Raw genomic sequence first — 23,688 nt, forward strand, 5'->3', positions numbered from 1 at the left:
GGAACGGTCACCTCTGCTGAGGCGCGGGAAACCTGTCAGTCCGGCTGAGACGCGGAAGAATGGTGACCTAGAGCGCCAGAGAGAGCATACGTGATGGTATCCCCTTCCCCGAGGCGTTCGGCTCCAGACGCAGGACGCCAACCAAAGGGATGAAATGGAAATAAAAAACACCCCCTGATGCTTCCCTTTGGTGAGGGGTCATTCTGTAATGTGTGCGCTGGGGTTCGGGAAGCAAGTTCAGGGAGTGCATAATTTAATAAACAAATGAACAAAACAAGAAACATGAACAATGCACAGACAGGAAACTGAAACAGAAACAATGACGCCTGGGGAAGGAACCAAAGGGAGTGACTTATATAGGGCAGGTAATCAAGGAGGTGATGGAGTCTAGGTGCGTCTGATGATGTGCAGGTGCGTATAACGATGGTGAAAGAAACCACTACTAAAGGACACCAGTAAGAAGAAGTGTCTTTGTGAGACGCAGAGTGGGTGATTGGATGATCTCCACATGTGTGGTTCCCACCGTGAAGCATGGAGGAGGAGGTGTGATGGTATGGGGGTGCTTTACTGGTGACACTGGCAGTGATTTATTTAGAATTCAAGACACACTTAATCAGCATGGTTACCACAGCATTCTGCAGCGATATGCCATCCCATCTGGTATGCTCTTAGTGGGACTATCATTTGTTTTTCAACCTAGCAAAATGTGGAAAAAGTCAAGGACTCTGAATACTTTCCAAAGGCACAGTATATCCTCCTAATATTGTACAATCTGTGTGTTGATTTATTGGCCTGGGCTATTGTTTGTTTGAATTCAATACCAGATTGATCAGAGTAGCCACTCATTTTGGTTATTTGTATGGTATTAAAAAATATTCTTCTGTCATGTAAATGATATAGAATTGCATGAAATGTATTTTAAAAAAGGCTTATTTTTTTAAATAATTTGATAAATAAAGCCCCAGGGTTTATGATTTCTTAATCTGTCCCTGGGTGGGTGGGATATGGGTTACATTTACAGCTCTCTTATGAAGCCACATAAGACTTTATAAGATCATGTAGGGTAGCATCTTTTTGTAATGGTTGGCCACTCAGTACTCTCTGTCTCCCTACGAGATTTACTCCACAGAAGCCTTGTTGTTGGCCACAGGGGTGAGCTACTCCTCAGCCTGACTGCTAATGGAGGGAAGCTTATGTAGCATACTGGGGTAACTGGGGTCGGGCAGAGGAGATATCTCATTTAGACACACACCTCCCTCTCTCTCCTTCGCTACATCTCTCACCATCACTCTCTCTCTCTCCATCTAGCTAGCTCTACCAAAGTACAGTATACCATATCTTTCCATATGTATTCCTCTTCCCCCCCTCTCTCGCTCCCTCTGGACACTGCGGTTTTGTAGCCTAGCCTATGGGAGGTTTTAGTATCTGCAGTTCTGCGTGTTTTAAACCTCCGGTGGGCAAGAGATTCTCATCACTGCAGTAATGTGTGTGTGTGTGTGTGTGTGTGTGTGTGTGTGTGTGTGTGTGTGTTAAACCATGATTATCAACACCTCCCACTGCCCCATTTTCAGAAAAAGGGGTCTAGGAAGAAGGGTGTTAGAGAATGATTTTCTACCACTATGACAAATATGCTATGACATAGACTGTCTGATCAAGTAGAATCAAATCCAATTGTATTTGTCCCATGCGCCGGATACAACAGATGTAGACTTGACCATGAAATGCTTACTTCTCAACAATGCAGAGTTAAAATTACGAACAAATTAGCAAATAAAAATAGAAAATAGTAGCACAATACATAACCACGACAAGGCTATATACAAGGAGTACCGGTACCCAGTCAATGTGCAGAGGTATGAGGTAGTTGAGGTAATTGAGGTAATATGTGCAGTAGATGTACTTTAGGCAGAGGTAAAAGTGACTAGGCAATTAGGATAGATAATATACGGAGTAGCAGAGGCGTATGTGGACAGTGTGAAAGTGTGTGTGTCTGTGTGTGTGTGTGTGTCTGTTTGTGTCTCTGTGCATTGGAGTTTAGTCAGTGTAAGAGACTCAGTGCAAAAAAATGTCAATGCAATAGTCTGAGTAGCCGTTTGATTAACTGTTCGGCAGTCTTATGGCTTGGGGGTAGAAGCTGTTCAGGTGCCTTTTGGTCCCAGATATGGCTCTTCGGTACCGCTTGGTGTGCGGTAACAGAATGAACAGTCTATGGCTTGGGTGGCTTTTTTTTCGGGCCTTCCTCTGACACCGCCTGGTATAGAGGTCCTGGATGGCATGGAGCTTGGCCCCTGTAGCGCCTTGCGATCGAGGGAGGTGTAGTTGCCACACCAAACAGTGATGCAGCTGCTCATGATGCTCTCAAAGGTGCAGCTGTATAACTTTTTGAGGATCTGAGGGGCCATGCCAATTCTTTTCAACCTCCTGAGGGGGAAGAGGCGCCTTCTTCACGACTGTGCTGGTGTGAAGGGACCATGTTAAGTCCTTAGTAATGTGGACACCAAGGAGCTTGAAGCTCTCGACCCGCTCCACTACAGCCCCGCCGATGTGGATGGGCGTGTACTTGCTCTTCCGTTTCCTGTAGTCCACGATCAGCTCCTTTGTCTTGCTGATGCTGAGTGAGAGGTTGTGGTCCTGGCATTGTGGTCTCTGTCCACACTGCCAGGTCACCAACCAACTCCTTGTAGGCTGTATTATTATTGTTGTGCCGTCAGCAAACTTGATCATGGTGTTGGAGTCATGCTGTTGTGGATGAACAGTGAGTACAGGAGGGGACTAAGCACACACCCCTGAGTGGCCCCGGTGTTGAGGATCAGCATGTGTTGTTAACTACCCTCACTACCTGGGGGCGTCCTGTCAGAAAGTTGCAGAGGGAGATGTTCAGTCCCAGTGTCCCGAGCTTGGTGATTAGCTTGACCTGTAGTCAATGAACAGCATTCTCACATAGGTATTCCTCTTGTCCAGGTGGGAGAGAGCAGTGTGGAGTGCAATAGAGATTGTGTCATCTGTGGATCTATTGGGACGGTATGCAAATTGGAGTGTGTCCAGGATGTCTGGGATGGTGGTGTTGATGTCCTCCATGACCAGCCTTTCAATGCATTTCATGGTTACAGATGTGAGTGCTATGGGACAATAGTTGTTTAGGCAGGTTACCTGTGAGTTCTTATAACAGGGACAGTGGTTGTCTATAGACTGGGACAAGGAGATGTTGAAAATGTCCGTGAAGAGACTTGCCAGCTGGTCTGCGCATGCTCTGAGAATGCGACCTGGTATTCCAATTGGCCCAGCGACCTTGTGAGTGTTAACCTGTTTAAAAGTCTTACTTGCATCGGCCACGGAGAGCAAAATCACACAGTAGGGGCTCTCATGCCTGGCTCAGTGTTGTTTGCCTCGACGCGAGCATAGAAGGCATTCAGCTCATCTGGGAGGTTTGCATCACTGGGCAATTTACGGCTGGGTTTCCTTTTGTAATCCGTAATAGTCTGCAAACCTTTCCACATCCGACGAGCGTCGGAGCCGGTGTAGTAGGATTGTATCTTAGTCCTATATTGACGTTGGAGGTCGTAGTGGCCTTTCTTGTAAGCATTCATGTCCGTGTCCTGTTTCTTGAAAGAAGTAGCTCTAGCCTTTAGGCCGGTGCGGACACTGCCTGTTATCCATGGCTTTTGGTTTGGGTACGTACGTATGGTCACTGTGTGGGATGATGTCGTCAATGCACTTATTGCTGAAACCTGTGACTGATGTGGTAAACCCTTCAGTGTTATCGGATGAATCACTAAACATATTACAGTCTGTACTAGTGAAGCTGTCTTATAGCTTAGCTTCCGCTTTGTCAGACCACTTCTGCACTAGATTTGCCGAAGGGAGGGCAAGGGACGGTCTTGTATGCGTTTCTGTGGGTAGAGAATAAATGCTCCAGAGTGTTAGAGCCTATTGTGGTGCAGGAGACGTGTTGGTAAAAGTGATGTTAAAAGTGATTCCCCCAGAGTGTTCCTTGTTGGGATGCAGAGGTCCCTGATGCAGCATTCAGGACTGCAAGCACCAAAACATTCAATTGATACTATAGAGATTCAGATGCTTATGTTATTAATCTTGCACGCGGCAGACACCACTTGTTTGGTTCCACGAGACTAACGTGTTATGTGTGCAGACCGATTTCAATTTCAATCGAGTCAGTATGTGGCAACATAATATGCTATTAATGTGTGCATGTCGGCATGTGTTATCTGTAGCAGTAGGGGCTAAGTCGGAGTGGGGAGGGGGCGGGTTGTAGACAGATAGATATACAGTCGGACAGTAAAGACTCAGAGCATCATGTCGAGGCCCATTACCATAAAAGGGACATTATCATTTAAAGTGTTTCCCTAAATCTCTTTAGGCTCTTTTATGTCAACACTAGGAGGTAGAGAATTACCCCAGATGACAGTTAAATCGTACCTAATTGGGGAAGGATCATAGTCATTCAGGGTTTACCCTAGGTTTGTTCTTAGGCGGGCTCATTTTCCATTGAAACTAAGTAAGATATTTATTTTAGATGAAGGTGATAGAGGGGTCCTAAACTCTGGTGCTGAGTTTGTTTCTGGGAAATACAGTATAGGTCTGTGTGTGTGTGTGTGTGTGTGTGTGTGTGTGTGTGTGTGTGTGTGTGTGTGTGTGTGTGTGTGTGTGTGTGTGTGTGTGTGTGTGTGTGTGTGTGTGTGTGTGTGTGTGTGCGTGCCATATCCTGGCTGTAGCACCATGTATGCGTCGCTGTGCAAACACTAGGATTATAGCTGCTAGCCTCGTAACAGAACCCCAGGAGAAAAACATTGGCCATAATTTCTCACTGAAATACTGCTGTCGCACGCATACACACACACAGACACTTTCAAGTCCTTGCAAAATGCAAGTTTTTTCTGGATGATGGTGGCCACGGCAATGGGTGCGGTCAGCAAGTTTTTAAGCCAATTTCCTGCAATTCTCTGAATTTCTCCATGGAGCCAAGATACATTCCTGCAATTCTACACATTTTTCCATGTAGCTGAGAGCTATAGCTAATTTCCAGGAATTTGACAAATTCTGCCATGTAGCTGAGAGAACATTTTGCAGTTTTAAAGATAATTTCCTGCAATTCTATGCATTTTGCCATGGCTAATGCTGTTATTTTTCTCCGACTTAATAACAAAATCAATACGGGTGAATGTATTGTTTTGGGAATTTTCTATTCCCCTGACTGTTTAGATTTTATTTTGGTGATTGTTAAATCTCAAAGATTATTAAAAAAGTGACAGGTCCATTATCTTTTCTACATACTTTATATTTGGTTGTAGTCATTTAAGTTTACACTGAAAGCATTTTTCAATCCAGAAAATGTATTTCAACCCCCCAAATTATATATCTAGATTTTTTTTATGCATCACGAAACAACGCTTAGGCAGGCCACCCAAGGGTTTATTTATTTATTTATTTTTACCCCCAATTTTGATCCTGTCTCAACGCTACAACTCCCCAATGGGCTCAGGAGGCAAAGGTCAAGTCACGCATCCTCCAAAATATGACCTACCAAACCGTGCTTCTTAACACCTGCCCGCTTAACCCAGAAGCCAGCTGCACCAATGTGTCAGAGGAAACACCGTTCACCTGACGAGCGAGGTCAGCCTGCAGGCCCGCCACGAGGTGTGCCAAGTAAAGCCCCCTGGCCAAACCCTCCCCTTACCCGGACGATGCTGGGCCAACTGTGCGCCGCCCTATGGGACTCCCGATCACAGCCAGTTGTGATACAACCCATGATCGAACCAGGGTCTGTAGGGACTCATCTAGCACTGGGATGCAGTGCCTTAGACTGCTGTGCCACTCGGGAGGCCCTCTGCCCAAGGGTTTCTATGGCAGAAAAATCCCTGAAATGTTCTAGTGTCCTATACATTTTTATTCTAACAGGCATTGGGTGAAAAATAACCAGCGGAAGCAGCCCACTGGGCACACACTGGTTGAATCAATGTTGTTTTCATGTGAAATTACATTGAACCAACATGGGTTGACATTGATTTGTGGAATGTGTGTGTCTGATGAATTATGCATTGGTTTAAAACATGACCAAGGCAGTATCATGGCGGTAGGTACAGTAGGTTAGGTTTATTTATTTTATCTACATTGCATGCACCTATAATCGCATTTGTACTGTTCAGCAGACGTGTTTTTAGGATTTCCACACATGGGGAATTTTTTGCCTTTGATAAACGCATTTCATGCAATTCGGTGTAGTTTACATGATAGGATGGTATAAAAATGAACAAAGTATTTTTTAATACCACAGAAATGACCAAAATGAATGGCTACTCTGACAGTGACGAACTGAGATCAATAAAAACAACCTGGTCTTGAATGCAAACAATAGCTAAATCAAATAAAAAACGAAATAATGTAATTTGCGCCAAATACTTGGCAGACTCTAGGAGCTCAGATGCAATAATTTAATAACCTAATTAGGGGGGGTGACTAGTGGCGGCTCCGGTGTGGGTCGTAGCCCCCCCCCCCTGGACCCCGGATCAGACCATGGCGCCGGGCTGAACGCTGTGCCTGGACTGGGCACCGGCACAGAGGAAGCTGGCACCGGAAGGAAGCTGGCACCGGAAGTACCGGGCTGGGGAGACGCACTGGAGGCCTGGTGCGTGGAGCCGGCACAGGTGGCACCGGACTGGTGACAAGCACTTCAGCAAGGGTGCAGAGAGCTGGCACAGGTCTCACCAGACTGCTGACAGGCAGTCTTCAGGTCGGATGCCGTGCAGAACACACCTATATAACATCTCTCTCTCCCAATTTCTCCATCGCCACCCTGATGGTCTCTGGCTCTTCACGTGAGTACGGGGAGCCGGCACAGATGGCACCGGACTGATGACCCTGATCTTGGGGTTTCTGTGGCCGTGGTCCCCTGCGTCGTCGCTGTCCTTCCACCTTCATTGGTGTCTCCTTCCAAGGAAGGGTCTCACAACCTCACATAATTTCCTCCCAGGTCCAAAACTCCTTCACCTCCATCACACTGCTTGGTCCTTGCTTGGTGGGATATTCTGTCACGGTTGTTATGAGAGTCGGACCAAGGGAACCATACAAAACACCAATATAGAAATATTGAACTAGAACACCCCCGTGACATGGGTAAGTCAAGTTTTTGCAGCTAATTGTGCTACAATGCTCCAAGATTTGTATTTTTCATTCGCACTTTGTATTACCCACACAATTTTAACCACAAGGACAAGTTATAAGATAAATAACTGCCTTAGTGGAGCACATGATAACACCTTTAATTGGGATCTGTTTCCCTGTTTGGGGGTGTTTGAAGGATCTACATTTATAAGTGCCATTGCATTGAGCACAGCCATTACACTTGTAGTTTCCATCCAGTAGGGGAGCAAATACACATTGTGCAGGGATATCTAAATCAGAGTTTACCAATTGATCTCTGAGATTTCTGCCCCGTGAGAATACGACCAAGGGAGGGTCCGAAAACACATTACCGATACGGTTATCAGATCTTTCGAATGTGCCTATGTTTGTGAATGATTCCCTTTATTTGTTCAGAGCACTTTGAATTGCGGGTAGTTAGAACGCAAGAATACTTATTTTTTTGCGCCAAATACAACTGGTGTAGACTATACTGTGAAATTCTTGCTTAGGAGCGCTAAACAATGCAGTTTAAAGATACAAATAAAATAGTAACACAAAAGGATAAGAATAAAATACACAAGAATGGAGTTACAGTGCATTTGGAAAGTATTCAAACCCCTTCCCCCTTTCCACATTTTGTTACGTTACAGCCTATTCTAAAATAGATTAAATAAATATAATAAATCATCAATCTACACACTTTCCCCCATAATGACAAAGTGAAACAGGTTTTTAGAAATTTTTGCACAATAATTTCAAATACAAACCAGCAATACCTTGTTTACATAAGTATTCAGACCCTTAATTATGAGACTCAAAATTTAGCTCAGGTGCATCCTGTTTCCACGGATCATCCTTGAGATGTTTCTACAATTTGATTGGAGTCCACCTGTAGTAAATTAAATTGATTGGACATGTTTCGGAAAGGCACTCACCTGTCAGAGCAAAAACCAAGCCATGATGTCAAAGGAATTGTCCGTAGAGCTCCGAGACAGGATTATGTCGAGGCAGCAAAACATTTCTGCAGCATTGAAGGTCCCCAAGAACAGTGGCCTCTATTATTCTTAAATGAAAGAAGTTTGGAACCAGCAAGACTCTTCCTAGAGCCAAACTGAGCAATCGGGGGAGAAGGGCCTTAGTCAGGGAAGTGACCAAAAACCCGATGGTCACTCTGACAGAGCTCCAGAGTTCCTCTGTGGAGATGGGAGAACCTTCCAGAAGGACAACCATCTCTGCAGCACTACACCAATCAAGCCTTTATGGTAGGCCTTTATGGCATCCGTCTGGCCTTTATGGGACAAGTCTCGAAACGACCTTGAGTGGCCCAGTCAGAGCCTGGAATTGAACCCAATCTAAAATCTCTGGAGTGTTCTGAAAATAGCTGTGCAGCCACGCTCCCCATCCAACCTGACAGAGCTTCAAAGGATCTGCAGAGAAGAAAACTCCCCAAATAGAGAATAATTCATTCCTTTACTTTTATCCTAATTTAATTGGACCCAGGGTGAAGCCCCTCCCTCATGAAAGGAAGCCATCATTACTGTCATACCAACAGAGGGTAAGGACAAAGAACATTTCAGTAATTATTATAGAGAAATCTCAATTCTGAATTATGACTATAAACTATACATCTCGAATAGCATCAGGAGACTTTATACTGGATCTAATTGAGTTGGACCAAACCGGGTTTATTAGAGGCCATCAAACTCAAAACACCAGAAGATCTCTACATGTCATCAATCAGATAAAGGAAAACAATTCAGAAGCACTATTAGTCAGTTTAGATACAGAAATTGACAGTGTTAATTGGACTCATTTATATCACATTTTAGAGAGATTTGGCTTAAAAAAAAGACACAATCCAATGTTTTAAAACCATTTACCATGAGCCTACAGGTAGAATTCAAGTGAATGGCCATCTGATAAATTAAATAATTTTACGCGTCAGGGATGTTGCGCCTCACCTGCGTTATTTGCCTTGTGTATATATTTTTATTTTATTTATTTAACCTTTATTTAACTAGGCAAGTCAATTAAGAACAAATTCTTATTTACAATGCCGGCCTAACCCAGCCAAAACCAGAGGATGCTGGGCTAAATGTGCACCACCCTATGGAACTCCCAATCACAGCCAGATGTGATACAGCCTGGATTGGTACCAGGGACTGTAGTGACATCTTATGCACTGAGATGCAGTGACTTAGACCACTGTCCCACTCAGGAACAGTATATTGAGCCCCTTGCTCAAGCAATAAGGCTAAATGATTAATTACATGGTATTGGCATTGGTATTGGCCTTATATGCTGATGATGTGCTAGTTCACATGACTGACCCTAACACTTGCCTCCAAAAACTAACATATGGGTATTTTTCAGGATACAAACTTAATGTACACAACACACAAATTCTATGCTTTAATTACACCCTATTAGAGGAAATAAAATATACATTTGGTTTCAACTGAAATTCAGAAAAGGTTACATATCTAGGGGTAAACCTAACAAAGGATAATTTAAAGCTATATATAACAAAATATAAACCAATTATCTGAAATATTCATAAAGATAAATAGACATGGTCCCTTCTCCCTTTAGATTTCAGCTCTAGAATAGAGAAAGTTCAAATGAATAGTCTCCCCAGATTCCAGTCTTTACCAGTTGAGGTCTGTCGTGGAAATTTCCTGTATTACTAAATAAGGAGAGTTACAAACCACACACAAGTCAGAGTTATACTTTAAACTTCATCTTTTAATAATATGAGCTTCACCATAGCCCTTTGACTCTCAGATCAATTCAGTGTCTATAAATTAATTCTGAGAGTGTCAACATAATGGCAACTGAGATCTTTAATAGCAAAGATCCACCCCTCCCAACTCACAATGACGAACCACAGGTCTTAGGAAAACTGCACAAAGGAAGACTTTTACTTGAGAGAGGAGTATCCCATAGCCAGACAGCATTAGCTATAAATTATCGTTCAGTTTGGTCTCCTAAACGAAGTTCTTATCTCGTTCTTGGTACAACATAGTACCAAAACATTACCTCATCCAATGGCATATATCAATTGTCAAGTCTAGATATTCCCATCTCAAATACCATCCCTCCTGGACAAGCTCACGGAGAGGAGAGTGAGTCTCTAGGTCAAGATAAGGGCAACATCAGAAGGGACATACAATGGTTCCAGACACTGCCATACTCTTCCCCAAATGGGAAAAGTAGGGAGTGACTAGCACAGAGACATTGTGGAGCCAAGAGATAATTGGTTCCCCCTCAATCATCCCTTCACATGGTTTAAAAGATACATTCACATATGAAGACAAGCCTGACCTCTCCTCTCTCTGGGGCCCAAGTAACTTTTTCCCATATAGGCATATTTATGAAAGTAGATAAAACATCTTATTTATCAATGTTGCCTAACTAATTCTGATTCTGCTACGACAGGTTCCCCTGAAACAATTCAATCTGTGAGACAAGTTAATATCATGGTTCATTTGGGATGGCAGGAAACCAAGGATTAGATATTTGACTCCACAGCTCCCTAAAGACAAGGGGGGGGGGGGGGGGGTACTACTTAGCTGTGTTGGTGTGACTCACAATACAGTGCTATTCGGAAAGATATTAAGCCTGTCATTCAAGGTCGCCTAATCCAGTCTGTAGCTGGGGATAAAGAAACATTTTGGACATTAACAGGAATACTGAACCTTATATATATATCATAATTTACACTAGACCTCTGGTCTCTGATGGTGAAACAACACAAACTGGAAGAGGAAATCAGAATATAGAAATGGTTTGAGTTTGATCCATAATTTAAACCAGGTATCTATGATTTAAAAAATGAAGGAATGTGATCTGAAATGCATATAAACAGGCAATGTCCAAGACAATATCTTCACTCTGTCATGGCATGATAACCTTTAGAAAAGACTCAACTCTTTATATTAAAGCAAAATGGGAAAATGAATTGAATATAGCCAGAGCTATCAGAGGAAGACTGAGATAGCAGCTCTACATGTTCTATAAGCAGTGCTCAACATACAGTATCAGTCAAAAGTTTGGACACACCTACTAATTCAAGGTTTTTTTGTTTTTACTATTTTCTTCATTGTAGAATAATAGTGAAGACATCAAAAATATGAAATAACACATATGGAATCATGTAGTAAACAAAAAAGTGTTAAACAAATCAAAATATATTTTATATTTGAGATTCTTCAAAGAAGCCACCCTTTGCCTTGATGCAGCTTTGCACACTCTAGGCATTCTCTCAACCAGCTTCATTTCAATTAGCAAGTGTGCCTTGTTAAAAGTAAAAATGTAGAATTTCTTTCCATTGTCATGACATTACTTTCATTAATCTGATGACTGTTATTTATCTAATCAACAAACTATGTTATTTGTTACCCATTTAATTAATCATGTAACAATTAACTCATTAGGATTTGGGGCACCACGAGAGCGGTTGTTTAAAGAGTTACCATCTCCCGAATTAAACACATGTAGTAAGCAAACAAGTGTTAAACAAATAAAAATATATTTTATAATTCTTCAAAGTAGCCACTCTTTGCTTTGATGACAGTTTTGCACACTCTTGGCATTCTCTCAACCAGTTTCATGTGGAATGCTATTCCAACAGTTTTGAAGTAGTTCCCACATATGCTGAGCACTTGTTGGCTGATTTTCCTTCACTCTGCGGTCCAACTCATCCCAAACCATTTCAATTGGGTTGAGGTCAGTTGATTGTGGAGGCCAGGTCATCAGTTGTAGCACACTATCACTCTCCTTCTTTTTTAAATAGCCCTTACACAGCCTGGAGGTGTGTTGGGTCATTGTCCTGTTGAAAAACAAATTATAGTCCCACTAAGCGCAAACCAGATGGGATGGCGTAGCGATGCAGAATGTTGTGTTAGTCATGCTGGTTATGTGTGCCTTTAATTTTAAATAAATCCCTGACAGTGTCACCAGCAAAGCACCCCCACACCGTCACACCTCCCCATCCATGCTTCATGGTGGGAACCAAACATGCAGAGATCATCCGTTCACCTACTCTGCGTCTCACAAAGAACCAAAAATCTCAAATTTGGGCTCAAAGACAGATTTCAACAGTCTAATGTCCATTGCTCGTGTTTCTTGGACCAAGCAAGTCTCTTCTTCTTATTGGAGTCCTTTATTTGTGGTTTCTTTGCAGCAATTCGACCATGAAGGCCTGTCTCCTGTGAACAGTTGTTGTTGAGATGTGTCTGTTACTTGAACTCTGTGAAGCATTTATTTGGGCTGCAATCTGAGGTGCATTTAACTCTAATGAACTTATCCTCTGCAGCAGAGGTAACTCTGGGTCTTCCTTTCCTGTGGCGGTCCTCATGAGAGCCAGTTTCATCATAGCGCTTGATGGTTTTTGCAACCTCACTTGAAGAAACTGTGCTTTTGTGCTTTTGTCTACACAAGACTTTTCCCGCCGAAGCTCTACATGTTCTAAAGTCAATACTGGAACAATATTTCTAACATAGAATGTGGGAAATGGTCAGAGGCGATCTAAAGAATAATAATGTTATTTTGTGATGTCATTAGAAAAGTTATAAAGGCAATACTGTAACTTGAAAAGTATACACAATAGGGATGTGCAAAGCTCTTTTGAGACCTACCCAAAGGTGTTGCCAAAGTTGTTTTTAACAGGGGGGTGAAGACTTATCTAATCAAGGTATATTAGTATTTCATTGTTCATTCATCTTTAAAAACTGTGTAACACAACAAAATGTGGAAAAAGTCGAGGGGTGTGAATACTTTCTGAAGGCACTGTATATTTAGGCACACACTGTACTGTGCATAAACTCTCCCACATTGTAACGTATACGCTTGGAGTCGGAAAACAAGTGCAGGTGGTGACTTTCATAATAAACGGAACATGAAACAATATAACAAACACGAGTAGCGTATAGACATGAAACACATAAACAATACTGACTGGGGAAGGAACCTAAGGGAGTGCCAGATATAGGGGAGGTAATGAGTGAGGTAATGGAGTCCAGGTGTGCCTCATGACGACGTGCAGGTGCGCGTAATGATTGATGCCAGGTGTGCGTAATGATGGATCCAGGACCGGTGGTTAGTATTCCGGGGAAGTCGGGCGCCGGAGGGGAGGAGCGGGAGTAGGCGTGACACCCATGTATAATGTGGAGAGCTCATATGCTGTACATCTAATGACAGCGAGCAGAGAGGAATACATAAAAGCTCTCTCTCTGTCTCTGTGCTCTACTGCAGTGGCCTGGTCTCATAAACAATCAGTTACACCATGCAGCAGCAAGCAGCCAGCAGAATAGACCCTGAGGTGATGGAAAGCCCCCTGTATGCCTATCTCATTCTCAATTCAATTCAAAGGGGCTTTATTGGCATGCGAAACATGTTTAAATGGCCAAAGCAAGTGGTAAAAACGAAAGAAAAAATTACAAAAGACAAAAACAATCGGACATTAAGAGTAAACATTAGGCAAACTAAATGTTTGAAGAGAATAAGGACATTTTAAATATTATATTATTAGCTGTTAAAAATGTAGTATAACATTTAAATGTTACACTTTTTCTCTCTTCCTTTCTCTCTCTCGCCCCATGTGAGCTTCTCTCTCCCTCTCTTTCTCTCAACCCCTCCCCCTCCCACACTTTCTGCCTCTCTCTCTCTTCTCCTCCTCGGAGGGCCTTGCCTCCCGACCTGTCTATCGATCCCTCTCTCTCTCCTTTCTTTAATTTTCTCCCTCCTATCGATGAGGTATCGCTAGCTTCCATTCAGCCAGGTTATTAGTATTGATCAGATAGGGCTGGGGGTGTTGCGGCTCGTTTTGCATCCCCCCTCAAACGGGTGTCCTCTGGACAGCTAGCCAGGATGTGGTCAGAACCCAGGCAATGGTGGTGACAGGGCATCTAACGTGGAAATTAGTTTTACTGAGTATACTTGAGTCTCGTCTCGTTTATTTTTCTCATCTTCTATTCCCCTCCCCGTCCCTCCATTCCCCCTGTCTCCTCTCTTCCCAGTCCTTTTCCTCCTCTCCCCCTCTCTTACTTCCACACCTGCCCATCTCCTCAGTCCTCCTCTTGTCCATTCTCATCTCTTCTCTTCATCCTATTTCTGTCTCCTCCTGTTCTTTTCTCCTGAGTGCGGCCTATCTGACAGGCTCTCTGCAGCCTATCTCTGAGGAGATAGCGATACAGTCAGGTGAAGACAGATGTTACAGTGACACACTACTGGATGGCTGGCAGGGGGAACCGTTGAGATAAGAAATAACAGCTAGATCATATTTCTGGTTTTAAATCAGACTGTTTTGCCCATAGTTGCGTTTGTTAGAAAGCATTAGTTAGAAACTCTGCATTAGTTATAAACTAATATTCAGTGGGATCTGCTTGACACTCCATTGGTTGTCATGGTGACAGATGATCTATCTCAGAAGGGAGAGAAAAGGGATACCTAGCATGGTGTGTGTGTGTGTGTGTGTGTGTGTGTGTGTGTGTGTGTGTGTGTGTGTGTGTGTGTGTGTGTGTGTGTGTGTGTGTGTGTGTGTGTGTGTGTGTGCAGGAGAAGGGTGTCAGGTGGAGGAGAAGGGGAGAGAAAGGAAGAGGGGGGAAGAAAGGAACGAGGGAGGGCTGATGGAAGGATGATTATGTGGCTGGCCATCTGGACTGCAGTCAAAGAGAGCTGAAGCCAATTCACCAGAGGAAGTGTGTGTGTGTGTGTGTGTGTGTGTGTGTCTGTGTGTGTGTGTGTGTGTGTGTGTGTGTGTGTGTGTGTGTGTGTGTGTGTGTGTGTGTGTGTGTGTGTGTGTGTGTGTGTGTGTGTGTACGTGTGTGTGTGTGTGTGTGTGTGTGTGTGTGTGTGTGTACGTGCGCCCTGTCTCATGCATCTGTGTGTAGGCACCTGTGTGTGATTTTCTCTATGTGTCCCATTGTGTATTTCTCCCCATACCTTGATAGAATTAGCATGAACATACACATTGGCAATAACACAAAGCCCCAACGCAGTCGGACACAGTCACAGACGTCTTTCCTCCTAATCATTTGTACACTAATAATTAGCCTGCTAACAAGTCGTTATTACCCCCTGTGCCCTGCCTCTCCCTGCTATCTGACTGCCTAATTGACGTTGCTGTATCTGAGAAGGAACCCTGTGCATAGTTATTAGAGCTATAATTACTATACACCTCACGGCACAGAGAAACACGGAGGATACCAGTGTTTTCTGTGCATAGCTATTAGAGCTGACACTACTACCTCCTACCTGCCCAGGCCTCTGGGGAAGGAGCGGAGGAGGGGGTAGCCCACTGTCTGTACTGTGGATATGATATATCATCATAATATATGCCACTTAGTAGAGGCTTTTCCCAAAACGACTAAGAGTACAGTGAGCTTGTACATTTTACCCTAGGTTGTGTATATGTTGCCGTAGGTTGTGTATATGTTCCCTGCGGGAATTGAATTCCGATGGCCTTGGCCTTACCAACTGAACAACACAGGAATACATGTATGTGTGTCAACAGGCCATGTAGGAGCAATGAGCTGGCCAGGCTCCAGGCATTTTACATTTTAGCAGAGGCTCTTATCCAGAATGACTTACAGGAGCAATTAGGTTTAAGTGCCTTGCTCAAGGGCACCTCAAAATATTTTTCACCAAGTTGGCTCGGGGATTCGAACCAGCGACATTTCAGGCTTAGTGACTGAAGGCCTACTGGATCATTTGTTTGTTTGCCAACACTGTTGGCCAACAATTCATCAAGAGGGATTGTAGTTTGAAGTGTGCTTGGGAGTCTAACCACCATCTGTGGGTGTGGTGTGATGTGGTGTTTTTGAGGAGACTCCAAATGATTTTAGATGGAGAGAATGGTGTCATAACACTCAGCACTGCTTATGTGTTGTACGTTTGTGTTAACCACATTGATCAAACCAAGGCATGATATACTGGGGTTCTGCAATCTATCGTCCATGTTGGTACCAAACATCCAACCTTCCATGGTTCTAATTCACATTCTCTGTGGAACTAACTTACGAGACAAATTAAAATGACTTGTCATCAAAGTGACTTAACAATATCTCTTCTCCCTCTCCTTTCCCCTCTTTCCATCCCACCCTTCCCCAATTCCTAACCCTCCAGAGGATCTGTTGCCGTTTGGTTTCCCCAGCATCGACATGGGACCGCAGCTGAAGGTGGTGGAGAGGACCAGGACGGCCACCATGCTGTGTGCTGCCAGCGGCATCCCTGACCCAGAGATCTCCTGGTTCAAAGATTTCCTACCTGTAGAACCCAGGTCCAGCCTGGGACGCATCAAACAACTACGCTCAGGTGAGATGGAGGGGAGAGAGGGAAGGGAGAGAGAGAGGCCAGTCAGAGAGAGAGAGAGAGAGAGAAAGAAATGGGTGAGGAATACAGTAGTGATATGAATCATGGGATTCCTCAGTATGTCCTTGGGGAGGTTTGTCTACTACAGAGCAATCTAGAACTGATGTTCATAGCACACTCCTTGAAGCCCTCTTCATGTTCAATGTCATTTTATAAATGTTTCTGGAGAGACCAGACGTATTGTCTAGGCATGTCTGGAAAACAGTGCATTCGGAATGTATGCAGACCCCTTAACTTTTTCCATATTTTGTAACGTTACAGCCTTATTCTAAAATGCATTAAATCGAGTTTTACCTCATCAATCTACACACAATACCTCATAATGACAAAGCAAAAACAGTTTTTTTTTTAATTATTGCAAATGTATTAAAAGTAAAAAACTGAAATATCACATTTACATAAGTATTCAGACCCATTACTCAGTACTTTGTTGAAGCACCTTTGGCAGTGATTACAGCCTTGAGTCTTCGTGGGTATGATGCTACAAGATTGGCACACCTGTATTTGGGGAGATTCTCCCATTCTCCCATTCTCCCATTCCACTCTGCAGATCATCTCAAGCTCTGTCAAGTTGGATGGGGAGCGTCGCTGCACAACTATTTTCAGGTCTCTCCAGAGGTGTTCGATCGGGTTCAAGTCCGGGCTCTGGCTGGGCCACTCAAGCACATTCAGAGACTTGTCTCGAAGCCACTCCTGTGTTGTCTTGGATGTGTGCTTAGGGTCGATGTCCTGTTGGAAGGTGAACCTTCGCCTCAGTCTGAGGTCCTGAGCACTCTGGGGCAGGTTTTCATCAAGGATCTCTCTGTACTTAGCTCAGTTCATCTTTCCGTCGATCCTGACTTAGTCTCTCTGGCACTGAAAAACATCCCCACAGCATGATGCTGCCACCACCGTGCTTTATCGTAGGGATGGTACCAGGTTTCCTCCAGACGTGACGCTTAGCATTCAGGCCAAAGAGTTCAATCTTAGTTTCATCAGACCAGACAATCTTGTTTTTCATGGTCTGAGAGTCCTTTAGGTGACTTTTGGCAAACTCCAAGTGGGCTGTCATGTGTCTTTAACTGAGGAGTGGCTTCCGTCTGGCCACTCTACCATAAAGGCCTGATTGGTGTAGTGCCACAGAGATAGTTGTCCTTCTGGAAGGTTCTCCCATTTCCACAGAGGAACTCTGGAGCTCTGTCAGAGTGACCATCTGGTCCCTGACCAAGGCCCTTTCCCCCGATTGCTCAGTTTTGCTGGGCGGCATCTCTAGGATGAGACTTGCTGGTTCCAAACTTCTTCCATTTAAGAATGATGGAGGCCAGCCTCCCGGGTGGTGCAGTGGTTAAGGGCGCTGTACTGCAGCGCCAGCTGTGCCATCAGAGTCCTGGGTTCGAGCCCAGGCTCTGTCGTAACCGGCCGCGACCGGGAGGTCCGTGCGGCGACGCACAATTGGCCTAGCGTCGCCCGGGTTAGGGAGGGCTTGGTCGGTATGGGTGTCCTTGTCTCAACACGCACCAGCGACTCCTGTGGCGGGCTGGGCGCAGTGTACGCTAGCCAAGGTGGCCAGGTGCACGGTGTTTCCTCCGGCGCATTGGTGCGGCTGGCTTCCGGGTTGGATGTGCGCTGTGTTAAATAAGCAGCGGCTTGGTTGGTTGTGTATCGGAGGACGCATGACTTTCAACCTTCGTCTCTCCCGAGCCCGTACGGGAGTTGTAGCGATGAGACAAGATAGTAGCTACTACAACAATTGGATACTACGAAATTGGGGAGAAAAAGGGGTAAAATTAAAAAAAAAAAAAAAGAATGATGGAGGCCACTGTGTTCTTGGGGACCTTCAATGCTGACATATTTTTGGTACCCTTCCCCAGATCTGTGCCTTGACAAAATCCTATCTCCGCGCTCTAATTGCAATTCCTTCGACCTCATGACCTTGTTTTTGCTCTGACTTTCAACTGTGAGACTGTGTGCCTTTCCAAGTCATGTCCAATCAATTTAATTTACCACAGGTGGACACCAATCAAGTTGTAGAAACATCTCAAGGATGATCAATGGAAACGGGATGCACCTGGGCTCAACTCCGAGTCTCATAGCAAAGGGTCTGAAAACTTATGTAAATAAGGTATTTCTGTTATTTGTTTCTAAAAAACATGTATTTGCTTTGTTGTTATGGGGTATTGTGTGTAGATTTATGAGGGAAAAAAGTAATTTAATCCATTTTAGAATAAGGCTTTAACAACAAAATGTGGAAAAGGTGAAGGGATCTGGATACTTTCGGGATGCACATGAGAGAAAGGAGGAGGGAGGACGACAGGACAAAAAGGGATTCTTTAGTTTTCTACGTTCAGTTCCCCTGTCCTGCCCTTTTTATGTCAAGCTGGTTTGACTGTGGTCTTTCAGCTTGTCATACTTCCCAATCTTTCCATTCTGCCTTTTTGTGTTTGTTTGTTTTGTGTCATATTTTACTCTGCAAAGGGATACTATAGTGTGAATAACCCTAGTGTCTGCAGAGAAAGATATGTACACATACACTTATTTGACTTATACAAAAAAAGCTATTAAACACTAATCCAAGTATTTTTGCCATAAAGAACATGATGTAAGAGAAATTACAGGTGCCAGATTGGTAGACACAGAACAGTATTTAATCATACACACAGAACTATGGGTAGTGTAGTACAGCATTATGGGCATGTAACCAGAGTGTAAGCAAGGTAATTCCACATGGAGAACATGGTCATTCCACATGGAGAATATGGTAATAACACATCCCTCACCTGCTTCTTGCGTCCTTTTTGTTTTTCTCCATAATCGTCAACAGCCTTCAGTAAGTATTACTGTAACCATAGCCATGCACATACCTTTTCATTGTATGTCTCTTAGACAACTTACGGTCACTACACCGTTACAGCAGTCTTTCCCAAATGGTGGATCAGGACCCACTGGTGTGTCACAGCCAGTCTTTTTGGGGTCACAGAAACTGACTAGAGACGGCTGTGAGTAGAAACATGGTTTTGTTGATTTAATGGGTTAAAGAGTAAACAACTTTGAGAACCTCTGCATTACAGTCCCTTGAAGACACTGAAGATCCTTCTCTGCATCTCTACGGCCCCACTCTCTTTCCCTGATCCCTCTCTTCCCTCCAGTGTCTACACACACACACACACACACACACACACACACACACACACACACACACACACACACACACACACACACACACACACACACACACACACACACACACACACACATCCATCCATTCATCATCTCCTGAGGAGGTGTAGTGAGGCATATGGTCCAAGAGTCAAAGTTTGTCAAGAGTCTTCATAACTCAAAAGTGGTGTACATTTTCGACAACCATCTGTTGTGTAGGTCCTGCCATACGCATTTGGAGAAGTCTGCAGGCCAATCCTCCTCATTAATTTGGGTTTGAGGCCTACAGAATTTCCCCTAATGTACGACGTGAGATCCACACAACATATGGTGTGCAATATGGACTCAGTTTGACATTTACACCACTTTTGACATGTGAAATTACCAAACAAACTTTGGTTTTTGGGGTGAACCTTTTAAGTTTTTCTCGGATTAGTGATGATGGACAGACATCTCTCCTCCTAATTTTGGGCATGGTAGAGGGACACTGAAAGCACACTTTAGATTAGGAGTAGCTAAATCTTTGTAACCACGCAAGCTTAGCTTTGTGAACACATGGAGTAGTCAAATAATCATGTGCAGGGCTTGTCCACCCTAGTTACCTATATAGCTAACCATTGTTAACCACTCCCATTTATGTTGTTATCTGTCTCTGTGCGCTTCTTTCAATCTCTCTGTGTGTGTGTGTGTGTGTGTGTGTGTGTGTGTGTGTGTGTGTGTGTGTGTGTGTGTGTGTGTGTGTGTGTGTGTGTGTGTGTGTGTGTGTGTGTACGTGTGTACGTGTGTGTGTGTGTGTGTGTGTGTGTGTGTGTGAACATGTTTTGTTAAAAATAAAAATGCTATAGAAACCTCTTTGCAAAAAGGAATTGAGACCTAAAAGCTCAAGAGAAGTTTCAAGTGCTTAATACCAAGGATACAGTCAGCAGAGTGCATACATTTAGAAAGTTCACAACACATTTTATACTCTTCCCGTGTAGGCGTCACCTGCCCAGCTATACAGGTTCTGGGCCTGACCCTACTCTCTGATCCTAGGCAATTTCCTCTTATCTGATTAGGTCAACCTTTCTAAATTAGCACACACAGTTTCATGGCCTGAACTCCATTAATACTCACAGTAATCATTCACTAAACAGGACACAAACAAACTACAGTTTAACATGAAGCATGTTACATTTTGACAGAATCCATCAGTTGGATTCCATCTGTGTGAGCCTATGAGTGTGCGTGTGTGTCTGCGTTTCAGGATCTGTTGTTTCAAAGAGAGTGCTGTTGAGTACTTTCTATCTTCCTCCCTTTCTCCTTATTTTTTCTCTTTCCCCTGCTCTCCTGCTTGGTTGTTGCACAGATAAGTTATGCCTGTTTTGCGCCGAGCTCTGCTTTGTTCCATGGGGACGGGAGAGCGAGGGAGCGAATGAGAGAGGGAAAGGGAGTTCTGCCTCGTTTGCCTTTCATGTGTCTGCAGGAGAGAAGCAAAGAGGTCAGCTGCAGCGAGAGAGCGGGCTCAATAAACACAAACAGGAATGTACGCAGGAACGTACACACATACATTCCCTAACAAGAAAACTCCCCATAGTTTCCAGAGTGTTACTGTAACTTCAGCCTCTCTAGATTAGTTGTTGTCCAGGTGTAGATACACTACTCCTGTGGAGGAGTCTCTCTCTCGCTATCTATCTCTCTCTATCTCTCTCTCTCTCTCTCTCTCTCTCTCTCCCTCTCTCATGTCTCTCTCTCTCTCTCTCTCCCTCTCTCTCTTTCTCTTTGTCTCAATCTATCTCTCTCGCTCCATCTTTCTCTCTCCCTCTCTCTCTTTCTCTTTGTCTCTATCTCTCTCCCACATACACACAGTGTCTGGATCGATCGCACCTCTCCTGCGCTGTCTTACTGTATGTCCGTCTGTCTCTACGCTGTTAAAATGAAGTGCTTTGTAACACTAAAACTAGTGGCAACTGAGCTGCCACCATCTTAAAGGAGATGAAACCTTACCTTTGCTGCAGCATTGAAACACATAGTTATGAGGGTATTGGGACAGATTGAAGGTTTATTGAAACATTCATCCCGGGGTGTTCTGAAACCTGACATGGTGTGTTGGAACGCCACATAATGAAGTTGTGCGACACCTTGCCTGAGCCTGGGAGCGTTAACCCGGAAAAGGTTGAAAACACTGTTACCTTCTCTTTTGGTGTCCTTTCCTGTTTCTCTAAAGCTCTTCAACACTATGATGGTTTTTCGAAACCTGTTTAGTGCAGAATTAGATCCCTTCTCTTTTTTTAGATTCCCTGCTATTATATGGTGTGTTTATAAACTCCTCATAATTCCTTTTTTAGTTATGAGTAGTATTATGCTTAAACAGAGGACACGAGAAAAGATTGTTTTGTGAAAATATAAATGAATACGTTTGTTCAGGATAATAATTCTTGAGTACAAGATTACTTTTTCAAGACATGATTTTGAAGCTTCAAATGTTCACATTTTCTTTGCAAATTATCAAATGACGACAACACATGAGTAGTTCTTTCTCACTTTTATATTGATAAAGTAAGACAATTCAAAGATCTGTGAGGTATTAATCATATTCATATTTTTCAAAATCAATGGAAATATGGCATTATATTTCTAATTTATGGGATAAAATAATGGCAATGACTGCTAATGTTAGCAGTAGCACTTATACAAAGTTTAGCCCAGGGCTCAATGCGATCCATTATCCATTATGCTAATGTCTCTGACCTGAGTCTTTGTATTCAGACGATGATACATGGCATGGAATGTTGTTCAGATGGATTGAATCCCAATACGGGGTGGCAGGTAGCCTAGTGGTTAGAGTGTTGGGCCAGTAACCGAAAGGTTGAGAAGTCGGAATACCTGAGCTGACAATGTAAAAATCTGTCATTCTGCCCCTGAACAAGGCAGTTAACCTGCTGTTCCAAGGCCGTCATTGTAAATAAGAATTTGTTCTTAACTGACTTGCCTAGTTAAATTAAGGTGTAAATCCGATGATATGACTCACAGTTGGCATAATTCTTGTTAGGATTGGCCAGCCAGTGGGTAACTTAGTATGTATGTTTGTTTTTCTGCAGGGAGACAAAGAAATATAAATAATAACAAGGAATAATGATATGCATAATTAAGTTATCACATTCTATAATATTGTTACAATATAAATATACAATTATTAAACATATCAATTGCAATATGCAAAGTACTTATGTGATTAAGTTATGCAAATATAGCAACAAGATATAAATATGCATGTCAAAAGTGGGATGCAATAACATGTGGTGTGGACCCTGGTTGCTTCTGTGTGTTGCTCTCCATGTGTGTCTGTTAGATGACTAATGTGATGTAGTTGTTGAGTGGCTTCACTGCAAGTCTATTGTGTTAAAAAACATTTTTTTAAATGTGGTGTGGAAGGCCAAAACTAGAGCAGGCTAAATTGGCAGTGACTATGCATGTAGCATCAAGAAAACATATCAATGAATCAAAAGGGCTGTTTGACTTGGACTATTAGAATGTAGCATCTGAAATGCTACAAATGTGATAAGATTTTGGACGCACGTTTTCTTTGACATATACTTTCTTGGATCGTTTTGTAGAGTTTCATCTGAACGTTTGCTGTGCTCTCACCTATCTGGGTTCGTGAAGACCTGAAACATGCCTGCTTTTCTTTTACTTGACCATAGAGTTTCCTAGAGGACACACCTGCCACCAATGCCCTCTCTCCACCTGAATTCTGAACAGTTTGGCCACACAATGTTTGTAGTTCACATTTTGACTTTAAACATTTGTCTTCTGATATGATTGGCTTGTGTGCTTCAGTGGGTAAAATTCTAAAGAAATGTGTCATCTTACTACCCCAGCAGTCGGGGGTTTAAGTCACACTTTCATCTGTCTCCTCCTGTTTCTAATCTGGCTAAATAAAGGACAGAAACAAATAAAGGTGGGATTTCACAGAAAAATATTCTCCCTAGGCCCTATTCTGAATTGAAATAAGTTTATTTAAATTTAACTTTAAAAAATGTTGACTTGAGTCCATGTTAACTCTAC

General features: G+C 43.2%; 1 protein-coding gene across 1 annotated transcript in view; it reads left to right on the top strand.

Annotated features, from left to right (window-relative positions):
• Window positions 1–23,688, top strand: part of LOC139376292 (receptor-type tyrosine-protein phosphatase S-like) — a 78,468-nt gene that overhangs the window by 10,130 nt on the left and 44,650 nt on the right. Inside the window, exon 4 of the mRNA XM_071118663.1 lies at window positions 16,264–16,452. Within this exon, the coding sequence (XP_070974764.1) occupies window positions 16,264–16,452 (189 nt within the window). The remainder of the gene's footprint in view (window positions 1–16,263; window positions 16,453–23,688) is intronic.

Source organism: Oncorhynchus clarkii, chromosome 20 (assembly GCF_045791955.1).
Source record: "Oncorhynchus clarkii lewisi isolate Uvic-CL-2024 chromosome 20, UVic_Ocla_1.0, whole genome shotgun sequence".
NCBI lineage: Eukaryota > Metazoa > Chordata > Actinopteri > Salmoniformes > Salmonidae > Oncorhynchus > Oncorhynchus clarkii.